Source organism: Pipistrellus hanaki, assembly GCF_964339955.1.
Source record: "Pipistrellus hanaki genome assembly, chromosome: 11".
In the NCBI taxonomy this organism is placed as follows: domain Eukaryota; kingdom Metazoa; phylum Chordata; class Mammalia; order Chiroptera; family Vespertilionidae; genus Pipistrellus; species Pipistrellus hanaki.
Window position 1 is genome coordinate 68,862,700 of NC_140513.1, and position 15,425 is coordinate 68,878,124.

Here is a 15,425-nt window from a genome sequence, read left to right on the forward strand (position 1 = left end):
AGAAAAAATCCCAGACTACAATGGGCTACTATTTCAATGAGGGGAGGGGGACTGACTGACTACAAAGGGGGAGCAAGAGCAAGTTCCTTTGGGGAATGGCACAACTGAGTCCCCAACATGGAGGTGATTTCGTGAATCTGCACGTGACAAAATGCCACCTATCTGCATACAGGTATTACTTGTCCTCTGCCCCTCCCAACAAAACAGCAAGTACCTGCAAAACTGGTGAAACCCACATCAGGTCTGTAGACTAGTTAATCAATATGCCATGTCAATTTCCTAGTTTGGTAACAGATGTAGCTATGTAACCCATTGGGGATGTGGGGTGATGGGAACACAGGATTCAGCATTACTTTGTCAGTAGTAGTAAGTAAAATTGAGGAGGAAACCAACACTGGGTTAGATCACCATTTCACACCTGTCACATTGGTGGGTAAAAGTTTGAGAACACACCATTGGCAACGGGTATTCATATACACTGCCTGCAAGAATGAAGTCTGTACCTATCGAACAATGTGGCAGAATCTATCAAAATTACACATGCCATCACTCCTCCTTGGCCCAGCACTTCCACTCTTACACATTGTAGACCAGTAATTTTATTGCTAACTTTACCTAGTGGCCAGATAAGTTTCTACTGAAGAGTACAAAAAACATCCTATATAATAAAGAGCTAATATGCAAATGGTCATCATACCTTCATGCCCTCGTGCTTGAACTGCTCAGACACTTAACAATGGGGAGAGAGGATTAGGGACCAGCCACGCACAAATGAGCTGGGCAGAGCAGAATGGGGACTACCCAGACACTAATGAGCTCCTGAGAGAGGAATCCTGGGAGGGGAACAAGCAGCCCATCCCGTGGCCTTGGGCACCTGCAGCTGTGGCCTGGGCTGGGTGAAGCAGGCCTGGGTCCCGGGTGCCTGCAGCCAGCCAGAAGGAGAGAAGCATGGGTCCCGGGTGCAGGGCGAGGCAGAGGTGGTTAGGGGTGATCAGGTCAGCAGGAGAGCAGTTAGGGGTGATCAGGCCGGTAGGGGGATCAGTCACACAGGCAGAGGTGGTTAGGGGTGATCAGGCAGGCAAGAAGTTAGGAGTCAGAGGTCCCAGATTGCAAGAGGCAGTTGGACATACCCCAAGGGGTAATGAATTGGAGGATGCAGGCCGGGCTGAGGGAACATCCCCCTGTGCATGAGTTTCATGCACTGGGCCTCTAGTTTTATTGTACATAAATGTTAAAGGCAAGCTTTAAAAAATTAAATATCCATTGCATTTTGAAGTTATTGATAACATGTTCTTACAAGCTAATATCTTTTTCAAGTATGATACTTTGTAAAACACTGGGTAATATGAAAACACGAGAATTCCCATGATCCGTCTGCAATACATTAAGAATTTATGCTGCACATGTGCAATGCATAGATAACTTGCTGCACACATGCACTGTGAATTATGCGTAAGAGGTTATCACTGCAGCAGTTGGCAATAGCAAAAGATCAGAAACAACCTAAATGCCTACCAAAAGTGGCCTTGGCTAGTAGCTCAGTTGGTTAGAGCATTGTCCTGATACACCAACATTACAGTTCAATCTCTAGTCAGGGCATATACAAGAAGCAACTAACAAATGCATGGATGGCTGAACAGCAAATTAATGTTTCTCTCTCTCTTTCCCTTTCCCTCCCTCTCTCTCAAATCAATATATTAAAAAAAAAATTAAAAATAAAAATGAGGAGGCTTTTTATATACTTACTAGAAGTTCAGTGCATGGATTCATGGACAGGTGGGGTCTCTCCGGCCTAAACCAGCTCTCAAACATCCCACAAGGGGTCCTGGATTGTGAGAGGGCAGTTCTCGGGTGATTCACCCTGGAATCGGCCTCTCTCCTCTCTGGTTCTGAGTGCGTCATCTGAGAACTGCAGCTGCCAAGTCACTGTAGCTCGGCAGCTTCTGCATTGAAAGTCTGCTTTCTGGTGGTCAGTGTGCATTATAGCTATTGATTGAATGGTTATATGTATCCGGTCACTTAGGTATACACACACACACACACACACACACACACACACACGAGGCCTGGTGCATGAAATTCGTGCACAGGGGGTGTGTGTGTCCCTCAGCCCAGCCTGCACCCTCTCTGATCTGAGACCCCTCAAGGGAGATGTCCAACTGCCCGTTTAGGGCCGATCTTATAAGGGTTGGCCTAAACCGACAGTCGGACATCCCTCTCATAACCAGGACTGCTGGCTCCCAAATGCTCGCCTGCCTGCTTTCCTGATCGCTCCTAACTGCTTTTGCCTGCCAGCCTGATCACTCCTAACCACTCCCCTGCCAGCCTATTTGCCCTTAACTGCCCTCCCCTGGAGGCCTGGTCACCCCAACTGCCTCCCCTGCTGGCCATCTTGTGTTCACATGGGAGCAGGATCTTTGACCACATGGGGGAAACAATCTTGTGTGTTGGAGTGATTGTCAATGTGCATATTACTCTTTCATTAGATAGGATAGAGGCCGAGTTCACAGGTGGGAGCCAACTGGTTTGCCCTCAAGGATGTCCTGGATCAGGGTGGGGGTTCCCTTGGGGCATGGGGTGGCCTGGGTAATGGGCTTATAAGTGGTTTGTGGGCTAGCCACACCCCTCGGTGACCCAAGCAGAGGCCCTGGTATCTGGGATTTATTTATCTACAATTGAAACTTTGTAGCCTTAACTGGAGGCCTGGGCTTCCTTCATTGCAGGGGAAACGCAAACCTCCTGCTCACTTCTTGGCTGCAGCCATCTTGGTTGGGTTAATTTGCACACTTGCTCCTGATTGGCTGGTGGGCGTGGCTGGTTGGTGTAGCAGCGGTGTGGTCAATTTACATATTATCCTTTTATCACATAGGATAGATAAGGTAGCAATCTTTTTTCTTAAATTTATATATTTTTTATTTCAGAGAGAGGAAGGAAGGGGGAGAAAGATAGAAACATCAATGATGAGAAAGAATCATTGGCTTCCCCCTGCACTCCCTTAATGGGATCAAGCCCACAACCTGGGCATGTGCCCTGACTGGGAATCGAACTGTGACCTCCTGGTTCATAGGTCAATGCTCAACCACTGAGCCATGCTGGCTTGGCGTAAGCTAGCAACCCTAAAAATTTAAATAAGAAATGATTTGAAGGGGCAGTTAATAAACATACAAATAGGCATGGACTGCATGTGTCTAAGTTCTCTCAGGGAGGATGCACCAGACACTGATCACTTGGCTGCCTCTGGGGAGAGGAACTGAGTACTCATCTGGACAATTGGAACAGGAGGAAAAATTTTCAGTTTTTCGTTACTGTTTGTATTTTTAAATATATGAACAGCTTAAATATAAATGTAAAATAATTAAAAAAATGAATGTACTAATAACAATTATTTATTTGCCATGTAATTTTGAAACTTTGTATCAATTAATAACTTAAATGGCATTCAAAGTATGTTGTGGGTCAAAGGGAAGAACATTTAAATACCGTTATTGATGATACACTTCTCAATTTCTGTAAGTTCTTCTTTGAAAGTAATAAAGTATTTGTATAGAGCCCACATGAAAGCCTGGTAAGTTCGAAAGGGAGCTTCTGTCAGCTTCTTAAGGATGGATCCATTCCCAGGAAGCGTGTGCTCGGAGCTGTGCCCCATGACTTCATCGATGAACTCCTGGAGTTGGAACACAACCTGGCCATATGCTGCTATCTGCTCCAGCACTGACCGCAAACAGCTCTGTAGTCAGATGAAATGAGAATTAAAAACTGCAATTATTAAAGTCAGTCTCTGTAAGCACTCAAATTCATATCCCCCTCACTGTAAAATATTTCTTTTATGACAAACTAATAAAGTAAATATTTAGATTCAAAGGATACTGTGAGCATTAATTTCTACAGAACAGAATTATGGCTTCTACTTTTTAAAAACACATTTCTGATAAATGCAACACTAACCAAAAAATTGCAGTATACAGCTTTCCCAATACACAATGACAAATAAAAAAGAGAAAACACAAATTAAAACTAAATGTAATATCATAAACAATACTAAAGAATTCTCTAAGCACTATTAAGATGCACTTAAATTTGTCTTTTAGATCTTAAATATATTTAGTAGTTTTAATAATGAAAAATGTTCTAAAGTTATATAAAAATGATCTATATAAATCCTATCATTTAATTGTAACTATAACAAATACAAATCACTTACATGTGTCAAATGGGTCACTATTATATTGTTTCTCACAGTTACCTTCCCATCTATCAACTGAAATATAAAGAGCTTTTTGACTCCTGAAAGTAACCTGAAATGAAATAAAAAAATAAGTATTTTAGTGTAGAAAAACATTCAGTCCCGCTGGTGGTGGACATTCCTTCAGCCAGGGACCATTTGGATATTTATAACATCATTTGCAGCCATACATAATCATCATCTTAAACATTAGCCTGTTCTATTTGGTCAAACATTTAATTAGCTCTCCCTTAATGCCTAGGTAGGGCCAGACAGAATGATTTCTCAGGCCTTATATGGCCTTCAGACAGCGGTTCCCCAGCCCGGCACTACAGTAATAATAAAAAAAATTAACGAAAGACTCAGAATTGGGTGGGGGAAGCAGAGGTCAGATAACTGGAAAACAGAAGACATCAATCTTTTAATATGACTACCTTATCACTCAAGATAATACTGTCTTAGAGAGAAGTTCAAAACCGTTATCCAAGCCTTTGGATAGGAGGTCCGACACTCTTCCTGCTTTGAGAAGGCCAGCATCCCCCCTCTGCAGAGGGAGAACTGGAGATCTCTGCAGCGACTGTGCTGCCTGCGACTGTGCTGCTGCTGAGCTTTCATCTGTTGGTGTGACACCATCGGATTTCTCAGGTTCCTGGTGTGCAGGCCTGAGGCACAGGCGAGCTTTCACTGATCCTCTGCCTGTTAAAAGCAGTAAGCAGCAAAGTAGGAACCTTGCTTTGAACTCCGATATTAGAAAAGTGATGGCTTATCCTAATTAAATCAGATAGTAAGCTATTCAAAATAAAAAAGAATACATCAAAACCATCGTCTCCATGGCTGAGAATGCAGTGTGGGTTTCCCGAGTCCAGGTGTCCAGTGAGGACTCTTCAGGATTCATATCTAACGGCCTGTTTCTAGGTCATGGATGAAAAAACCTGGAACACTTTTCTTCAAAAGTGCAACATTTCGCTTCTCACTAATAAAGTCTTTTAGACTATTAACTGGGTGAACAGGACTCACCATAGGGTTTCCCGAATAACCTGTGTCTCAGAAACAAAAACTCTGTCATCTGGAACATACAACGGGTCACTGCTGTACAAGTGCTGGTCCCTATTAGAAAGCAAACAGCAAATGTCAATGAAAAAGTTTCTCATTTAGTAAAATTACCTCTCAAAGAATATATGCAATTTAGTGGTAATTTAATCAGTGATTAATAAACAAGTAAACACATTACAAGCTGCAAATGCCCTCCATATTAATTTTCACAAATCAACTAAAATACTCTTGAAGAAGCACTTTCAGAGCAATCCCAATTGTTATGTTTATTGCTGATTCAACCAAATATTTAAAGTATGTATTGTTTGTGGGTTTTTTTGGTCAAAATGGCAATGGTACTTTTATTAACATCCAAGTTTTTAAAAATAATTATTTTCCAAAAGACAGGTCAACAAAGCCTAAACTTTATTTCACCAGCCAGCCTGACGTTGCAATTTAAAATCTTCGAGGTCCACACAATTAGCATTCAGACTTCCCTCTTCCAGGGATCAGAGGGAGCAGAGGTCAGCCTCAGGCTATGTGCTGACAGTACATTTCTCTGCTGGTCTGTTACACAGCCCTAGCCAAGCTTCTTCTTTTTGAATTTGGTTATTTATTTATTCATCTATCTACCTACCTACCTATCTACCTACCTACCTATTTATTTTGAGGACATGCTTAGAGAGAGGAAGGGGGGAGTAAGAGAGAGAAAGAGAGACAGAGATAGAGCAGAGACAGAGACTTCAATTGGCTGCCTCCTGCGTGCACACTGACTAGAGATTGAGCCCACAACCTGGGCACATGTGCCTTGACCAGAACTGGAACCTGCATTGTTTCAGTATGTGGAATGCTGCTCAACCAACTGAGCCATACCAGGCAGGGCTGGCCAAACTTCTTATTCAGCCAGAGAATGGATTTCTGTCTCAGTGAATGGCAAGAAGATGCACAAACCTGTGGTGAGAGTGTCTTGGGTCCCCCTCAGGGTAAGCTGGGCTGGATATATATATTTTTTTAATTTAATAAATCTTTATTGCTCAGATTATTACATTTGTTTCTTTCCCCCCCATAGCTCCCTTCCACCCGGTTCCCACCCCACCCTCAGCCCTTACTCCCCCTCCCATTGTCCTCATCCATAGGTGTATGATTTTAGTCCAGTCTCTTCCTGCATCCCCACGCCACTTTCCCCTGATAATTATCAATCCACTCCCTTTCTTTGCCCCTGATTCTATTATATTCAACAGTTTATTCTGTTCATTTTTAATTCACTTGATTTTTAGATTCACTTCTTGATATATATGTATTTATTGATCATAATTTTTATCTTTACTTTTTTCTTCTTCTTCCTTTTCTTAAAGAATACCTTTCAGCATTTCATGGTTTGGCTTCCTTTAGCTTTTTCTTATCTGTGAAGCTCTTTATCTGCCCTTCAATTCTGAATGATAACTTTGCTGGGTAGAGTAATCTTGGTTGTAGATTCTTACTATTCATCACTTTGAATATTTCTTGCCACTGTTGTCTGGCCTTCATAGTTTCTGTTGAGAAATCGGCTGATAGTCATATGGGTGATCCCTTATAGGTAACTAACTGTTTTTCTCTTGCTGCTTTTAAGATTCTTTGTCTTTTGCCCTTGGCATTTTAATTATGTCTCTTGGTGTGGTCCTCTTTGGATTCCTTTTGTTTGGGTTTCTGTGCATTTCCTGGACTTAATAAGTCTATTTCTTTCATCAGGTGGGGAAAGTTTTCTGTCATTATTTCTTCAAATAGGTTTTCAGTATCTTGCTCTCTCTCTTCTTCTGGCACTGCCATAATTCTGATGTTGGTATGCGTGAAGTTGTAAAAGAGGCTCCTTACGCTATCTTCAACTTTCTGGACTCTCTTCTCTTCTGGCTTCTCTGAAGGAGTGTCCTTTGTCTCTTTATAGTCAAAATCATTGACTTGAATCTTGCGTTCCTCTAGTCTGCTATTGGGTCTCTGTATAATATTTTATTTTTTATTTCAGTCAGTCAATGTATGTTTAATTTCTAGTTGGTTTAATTTCTTTTTCATATCCTCGAGGGTCTCAAAAATTTATCGGCCTTTTCTAGGAAGTTCTTGAAAAACCGTATAATTGTGGTTTTGAACTCTATATCCAGTCTTTTGTTCTCCATTTCTTTTGTTTGAGATCTGTTTCCTTGTCTCCCCATTTTCGCTGCTTCCCTGAGTTGGTAGGGTGGCTTTGTGTGTTTGGTATCTTATATGGGCCCATGGGTCAGCCTCCCTAGTTACCTGAGGTAGACACTCTTGGTGTTCCCCTTTGTGGACTGTGTGTACAGCCTTGTTGTAGTTAAGTTTTGATTGCTGTTGGTATCACTGGGAGGAACTGACCTCCAGGCCAACTGAATGTGAGTATCAGCTGTGTCTACACCAGGATACTTCTGTTTTGGAGACAGTCTTATAGGATCAGACTTGCAAAAGCCTCTGCACTCAGCTTGGATGGGATGGAGCTGCAGGGCTGAGCCAATAGTCTTGGCTTTCTGTCAGCCCTGCACTTGTGTGCATGCCTCAGAGCTCTGCCTTCCATGGATCCTCTGAGTTTCCGCCTGACAGTCCAGATTCCCCTTGTAAGTGTGGGTGCCCCAGGGGCTCGCATTGAACTGGGTTTTAGTGCTCAGTGCATTTGGAATTGGGGTTCAGTGCAGTCAGGAGTTTCCGACTCCTTCTGATATGGAGAGGCTGCAGCAACCTCCAGTCAGACCTCTCTGCGCACTTACTGGTGTGCATCTCTAGACCTTACCCGCTGCGGCTCCCGGCTTTCCTGAGCCTCCCAGTCTCTGAGTCTCCAGGTGCCTTTCTCTACATTCCAGATTCCACCACTTGGGTCCACAGGGTTTCGGCTGGGACTGGGGTTTAGTGCAGTCAGAACTGGGGTGCAGTGCAGCCAGAGGCTTCCTTTCCCCTCCTGCCAGCCTGGCACTCAGCCGCCCTTCCTCTCTGTGCGCACATCTCCCTACCGCAGTGCTTTGCGGCTCCTCTAATCCGTAAGCCTCTCTTCTTTCTAGTTGTAGATTTCCCACTCAGCCAGCTTTCCTATGGTTTTGGATGATGTCCGTTCTTTTATTTGTTGTTTTGAAATTGTTGTGCAAGCCGAAACCGGTTTGGCTCAGTGGATAGAGCGTCAGCCTGCGGACTGAAGGGTCCCAGGTTTGATTCTGGTCAAGGGCACGTACTCTGGTTGCGGGCACATCCCCAGTAGGGGGTGTGCAGGAGGCAACTGATCGATGTTTCTCTCTCATTGATGTTTCTAGCTCTCAATCCCTCTCCCTTCCTCTCTGTAAAAAATCAATAAAATGTATTTTAAAAAGAAAAAAAAAAATTGTTGTGCGAGGCAGTAGTTTAGGTGCTTACCTAGGCTGCCATCTTGGTTTTCCCCTGGGCTGGATATTTGTGAATGGAGGTGCTGCACATGATCAAGGTGAATTAAGCTCTATCAAAAACTCTTTCCTCTCTTAGTGGTATGTGAGCTGCTCCTAGAATCCAGGAAGGCCCACACCCACAGCTCTTCATGCACAGCTACATGAGAAGCACAAAACTCTTTGTGAACTCTTTTTTGAAGGAAGAATTTAGAAAAGTTGTGTAATGGATTTATTTCTCACCAGCAAAATTATCTATCTACACACACACGTCTTTTTTTTTAACATATATTTTATTGATTCTTTACAGAGAGGAAGAGAGAGGGATAGAGAGCTAGAAACATCGATGAGAGAGAATCATTGATCAGCTGCCTCTTGCACACCCCCTATTGGGGATGTGCCCCTAACCAAGGTACATGCCCTTGACCGGAATCGAACCTGGGACCCTTCAGTCCACAGGCCGACGCTCCATCCACTGAGCCACACCAGTTTTCGGCCACATGTCTATTTTTAAGCAAATTTTATTGCCTATGACCACAGAATCTCAGAATGCAGTCACCCCAGGCTGAGACAGTCCTGCACTGCACAGAGCTGGCGCAGCAACACATATAAAGCTGTCTCAGAGAAGGCAGGGGAAAAAGTGGCTACTCAAGGCGAATTGGCTTTTTGTCTAAAATGCAATCTAATTGGCCACACTGTTAGGTCCAGGTTCTGCTCACCCCTGTGGCAAGAGGGAGCGATGGAGGGGGGACAAGAAGCATTTCTCAGTCTCTGTGGGTGCAGCTTTTCAAACCCCCCAAAGCCTGGAGCAGCACAGGAGGGGCAGTGCTGACAGCCCAGAAGGGAACACTGTCTGTAGAACATCAGCCCAGGAGCTAGGGGCACAACACAGCCCAATTCCTATCACCAAAGTAAAAGACTGTACTCTGCTGAAGGTGCCAGCCAGTGAGGCAGAAAGGTAGCCAGAGGCAGGACAGCCCCTCTGTGATGCTGGCTCCGGACAGGGGATATCCCAGAGCAAAATCCTACTGTCCTCACGGCATAGAAGACATACAGAGTCCTCTGGGGGAGGCAGCAATACAGATGATATGCTCAGAGAGCGCTGGGTATGAATTCAGTGCCATCTGCTGAGCGAGGTGCCAAGCCTTGATACAGAAGTCTTTGCCACCCCCGACAGCATGTGTGCCAGAGCTAGGACATGCACAGAGTACTATGCCATTGTGTGCATCTCGCACAACCCGTTGACAGGGAGTGTCTCCTTCTTATCCAGCTCCCACAACTCAATAGCATCTTACTGGAAGCTACTAGAATGCCTCTGTCCCCTCCCAGGTGAGGTCAGTTATTGGCCTGAGTGCACAGCAGTGGAGCAGAAGCCTTCACTGGGGTAGCACAAGGGCCTTGAAAAGCCAGAGGGAGCCAGCTCAGCTGCAGCCACTCAGGCTGGGGTCTAGGGCAGGAGTGCCCCACCTGACAGCTACCACACAGACTCCAATGGCCACTTGGTACAGAGGGTGTGGTAGGGAGAAGGTTCCAGCCACACTAGGGAAGGTGTGGCTCCTTCTGCATCTTTACTGTGCCAATTCCAACGCAGACCTAAACTGGATATCAACAGAGATTTAAATCTGGCAGTCCATAATCAAATTTTTTTCTATTAACACATTAAGTGATAAATGGTGTTTCTTACCAGACAGCAGCTAAATTGGAGTGCAAATGCAAACTATGAGGAAACCTCGAGGACTGAGCTGTCCAGTATTGACAGACCACATGCTGCTCCAGCCAGCTTCGGGCATCTGGCTCATCCACTAAAGGAAATGTAATATATTTAAGTTATGAGTTAACAAAACAACAACAACACTTGATTAACTTTGTCACAATACCTGAACTTACAAGTCCCTTCAAATATTCAACAGAAAGAGGCTCTTTAAAATAACAACTACCACCTTGGCTGTTGAGATTGCAGGCTCGATTCCCAGTCAAAGCACATAGCTAGGCTGTGGGTTCAATCCTAACAGACAAAATACGTACAAAAGACAACGGATCAATGTATCTCTCTCACATTGATGTTTCTCCTTCTCTCTCCTTCTTCCTCCCCCTCACTGCCTCTCTCTCCCTCTCATTCTCTCCCTCCCTTCCTCTCTCCAAAATCAATAAAACATATTCTCAGGCGACAAAAAACATAGCAGCTACCTGACATTTGTATAAATAATTATTTATTTCAAACCATAAATATTAAAACATAGCTGACCCTAGTTCAGGTCAAGATGGCGAAGTAGGTAAACACTGTGCTAATGTCCTCCCCCAACCACATTAAAATTACAACTAAATGTACAGAACAGCCATCATTGAGAACTGCCTGACATCTAGAGGAACAGAAGTCCTAAGGAAGAAGAAGTTACATCAAGACTGGCAAGAGCAGCAGAGACAAGAAACCCACATGTGGCAGCTGAAAATCATGGGATATCTGAGGCAGAGATCCCCCCTGAGGTCAAGGAGTCCCAGCTCCCCACCAGGCTCCCCAGCCCAGGGTTCCATCGCCAGGAAGAGGAGACCTTACAATGTCTGGCTATGAAAACTAGCGGGGATTCTGTCCATCCAGGTAAGATGAGAGCCTACTAGAATACAAGGCACCCACTTAAAGAACTATGCATAGACTCACTTGCCAAGATACAGAAGCACCCTAAGTTGTCCACTGATAGACAACTGGATAAGGAAGTGGTACAGATGCCCTACCAGTTTGGCTCTGTGGATAGAGAGTCAGCCTGGGCACTGAAGGGTCCCGGGTTCGATTCTGGTCAAGGGCATGTACCCAGTAGGGGATGTGCAAGAGGCAGCTGATCAATGGTTCTCTCTCATTGATGTTTCTGGCTCTCTATCCCTCTTCCTTCCTCTCTGTAAAAAAAAAAAAAAAAAAAAAAAAAAAAAAAAAATTAATAAAATATATACATAAAAAAAAAAAAAGTGGTACAGATATATACAATGAAATAGTTCTCAGCCATAAAAAAAGAATAAAATCTTACCATTTTTGACAACATGGGTGGAAATATGCTAAATGGAGTAAGTCATACAAACACCATATGATTTCACTTATATGTGGAATCAAGAAAACAAAGTAAATGAACAAAACAAAAACTGGACTCCTAGGTACAGAGAACAGGGTGATGGTAGCCAGATGGGAAGGGATTAAGAAGTAGAAATTAGCAGTTACAAAATAGTCGCAGGGAGTGTAAAGCACAGCATAGGAAATACAGTAAAAAATATTGTATTAGATCGACCAAAGAACTTTTGAACTTATGTGAGCCTAACCAGTGGTCAAGGACAAGAGGGGAGGTGGGGGCATGAGTGGGGGTGGGGTGGGAGATTGGAATGGGGGGTTGAGGACAAATATGTGATACCTTAATCAATAAAGAAATTAAAACAAATATTGTATTGACTATGTATGGTGTCAAATGTGTTCAAAACTTATGAGGGGCAGATTCTAAAATGGCGGCATAGTAGGTGAATGCTCATGGACATGCTCCCAGAACCAAATTGAAATTGTAACTAAAATACAGAATAACTTCCTGAATAATCAACTGAGGACAGCTGGAGAGAACCCTGATCACCAAGGACAGAGAGTGGAGACCACAGAGACAGGCAGGAGGGGGCTGGCCGGGCTCCCACAGACAGCAGCCGAAGGTCTGGAGAGATCTCAGCTGGGGGAGAGGGGTTGCCACTGAGAACTCTGGAGTCTAGACCCTAAGCTGGGCTCCCCTGCGCACAGACCACAACTGAGAAGGGTGCCCACATAACATCTGGCCGTGAAAAGCAACAGGATTGCTGTCTGCAGGGAGAGGCAGCTGGAAATGCAGGCACCCTCTTAAAGGATTCTCAGAATCAAATCAATAATTTGGAACATGAAGAACCAAAAAACATCCAATCAAAACATCAAGAATATAAAAGTATGAGGATAGGGGGCGTGGTGGCTACACCTGGCATCCTCGAATTTAGGCCGACCCGGGTCGGTTTCGACCGGTGGGGGGGGGTCCCCTATCAGGCCCCAGAACGATGGCGATGTTTCACGACGAGGTGGAAATCGAGGACTTCCAGTATGAGGAGGACCTGGAGACGTATTTCTACCCCTGTCCTTGCGGAGATAACTTCTGCATCACTAAGGAAGACTTGGAGAACGGGGAAGACGTGGCCACGTGTCCTAGCTGCTCTCTCATTATAAAAGTGATTTATGACAAAGAGCAGTTTATGTGTGGAGAAACAGTCCCAGCCCCTTCCACCAACAAAGAATTAGTTAAATGCTAAAGAAAGACTTTGGGAATCCAAATCCTGAACATTCAGGGATGAACCATGCTGGAAAAGTCGAGGCACAGTTCCTGGCTTCCTCATAGTTGTCCCTATAAAGCAGGGACAACTGCTTTATAGTTTGCTGCTGTGGATTCTTTTCATCAGCTCCGAGTTCATCTCCAATTAAAGAAGCAAGTCCATGACATGACATACCTGGATTTCATGCTTAGAACTTTGAATTGGAAAAAGTGTTCTTTATTTTCACATGAATGTAAAGGAAGATAATTCCAGTCAGTGCTTTCATTCCCTCATTGTTATTTTATCTTATACCTAATTTATTATTTGATAGCATCGTCTACCTCAAAGTCATTTGGATTCCTTCATTTAAAAAGATTTTATTTAATTGGTTATTAGGATTACTAAAATTAGGCCTTTTTGAAAAAAAAAAAAAAAAAGTATGAGGATAGTATAAGGAGCCTCTCGGAAAACTTCAAGCACACCAATATTCGCATTAATAGGGGTACCAGAAGGAAGGGAGAGAAAGGGAGGGAGAGAGGGAGAGGGGAGGGAGGGGAAGAGAGCAAGGGAGGGAGAGAGAGAGAGAGAGAGAGAGAGAGAGAGAGAGAGAGAGAGAGAGAGAAGAGAAAGATACTGAAAATATATTTGAAGAAATAACAACAGAAAACTTCCTCTATCTGGGAAAAGAAAGAGACTTACAAGTCCAGAAAGTGCAGAAAGTCCCAAACAAGAGGAACCCAAAAGAGGCCCACAGCAAGACACATCATAATTAAAATGCCAAGGGCTAAAAACAAAAAGAGAAGCAGTTAGTTACCTACAGGGGAACTCCCATATGACTGTCAGCTGATTTCTCAGCAGAAACTATGCAGGCTAGAGGGAGTGGCAAGAAATATTCAAAGTGATGAATAGCAAGGACATACAACTGAGATTACTCTACCCAGCAAAGCTCTCATTTAGATAGAAGGCCAGATGAAGAGCTTCACAAACAAGAAAAAGCTAAAGGAGTTCATCACCACCAAACCAGTATTATATGAAATGTTGAAGGGTATTGAAGAAAGAAGAAAGGAGAGAGAAAGAAATAGAAAAATATGAACAGTAAGATGACAAAAAATAGATATCTATCAACAACTGAATCTAAAAATCAAAATATACAACCAAGAAATCTAATGAAAAAAAATGAATTGATGAATAAAATAGAAGCAGAGGCATGGGAACAGAATGACAAAATTCAGAGGGAAGAAGTGAGGGGAGTTGGGCAGAGATTAATCAAAGATTTTATATGTATACTAGAGGCCCGGTGCACGAAATTCGTGCATGGGGGCGGGGAGGGGGGGTTGTCCCTCAGCCTCTCCAATCTGGGAAATCCCTCTCACAATCCAGGATTGTTGGCTCCCAACTGCTCGCCTGCCTGCCTTCCTGATTGCCCCTAACCACTTCTGCCTGCCAGCCTGATCACCCCTAACCACTCCCATGCCAGCCTGATTGATGTCTAACTGCTCCCCTGCCAGCCTGTTTGCCCCCAACTTCCCACTTCTGCCAGCCTGGTCACCCCTAATTGCCCTCCCCTGCAGGTTTGATCACCCCCAACTATCCTCCCTTGCAGGCCTGGTGCCTCCCAACTGCCCTCCCCTGCTGGCCATCTTGTGTCCACATGGGGGCAGGATCTTTAACCACATGGGGGCAGCTATTGCATGTTGGAGTAATGGTCAATCTGCATATTACTCTTTTATTAGATAGGATAGAGGCCTGGTGCATGGGAGGGGGCCAGCTGGTTTGCCCTGAAGGGTATCCTGGATCAGGGTGGGGGTTCCCTTGGGGCGTGGGGTGGCCTGAGTGAGGGGCCTGTGGTGGTTTTCAGGCCGGCCACAGCCCCCTGGTAATCCAAGGAGAGGCCCTGGTATCTGGGATTTATTTATCTTCTATAATTGAAACTTTGTAGCCTAGAGCGGAGCCAAGCCCCCCTGTTTGCTCCATGGCGGCAGCCATTTCTGTTTGGGATTTATGTATCTTGTATAATTGAAACTTTGTAGCCTGGAGTGGAGGCTTAGGGCTGCTAAGGAAGGCGGAAAGCTTGGCTTCTTCCATAGTCAATAGGAACTCAAGCCTCTGTGGCCGCAGCCATCTTGGTTGGGGTTAATTTGCATACACGCTAATTGGCTGGTGGTCGTGGCTTGTGGAGCAGAGTGATGGTTAATTTACATATTATTCTTTTATTAGGTAGGACTAGAGGCCCGGTGCATGAAATTCATGCATGGGAGGGGTGTCTCTCAGCTCAGCCTGTACTCTCTCCAATGTGGACCCCTTGAGGTATGTCCAACTGCCTGTTTACAATTTTGCCTAAACGAGCAGTTGGACATCCCTCTCACAATCCAGGATTGCTGGCTCCCAATCACTCGCCTGCCTACCCCCTAACCACTCCCTTGCCAACCTGATCAACGCCTAACTGCTCCCCTGCAGGCTTGGTCACCCCCAACTGCCCTCACCTGCTG

At 44.4% G+C, this 15,425-nt stretch overlaps 2 protein-coding genes across 3 annotated transcripts in view; one reads left to right on the forward strand and one right to left on the reverse strand.

Moving 5' to 3' along the window:
• Window positions 1–15,425, reverse strand: part of TUBGCP5 (tubulin gamma complex component 5) — a 98,380-nt gene that overhangs the window by 39,656 nt on the left and 43,299 nt on the right. For both annotated transcript variants that reach the window (XM_084899009.1, XM_084899010.1), the window contains 4 exons: window positions 10,328–10,445; window positions 5,240–5,329; window positions 4,202–4,295; window positions 3,481–3,727 (listed from right to left, as the gene is read on the reverse strand). In XM_084899009.1, coding sequence (XP_084755135.1) covers window positions 3,481–3,727; window positions 4,202–4,295; window positions 5,240–5,329; window positions 10,328–10,445 — 549 coding nt within the window. The remainder of the gene's footprint in view (window positions 1–3,480; window positions 3,728–4,201; window positions 4,296–5,239; window positions 5,330–10,327; window positions 10,446–15,425) is intronic.
• On the forward strand, window positions 12,620–13,205 carry LOC311630190 (diphthamide biosynthesis protein 3). Its single transcript, XM_084899056.1, has one exon. The coding sequence runs from the start codon at window positions 12,688–12,690 to the stop codon at window positions 12,934–12,936; it is 249 nt and encodes an 82-aa protein (XP_084755182.1). The 5' UTR covers window positions 12,620–12,687; the 3' UTR covers window positions 12,937–13,205.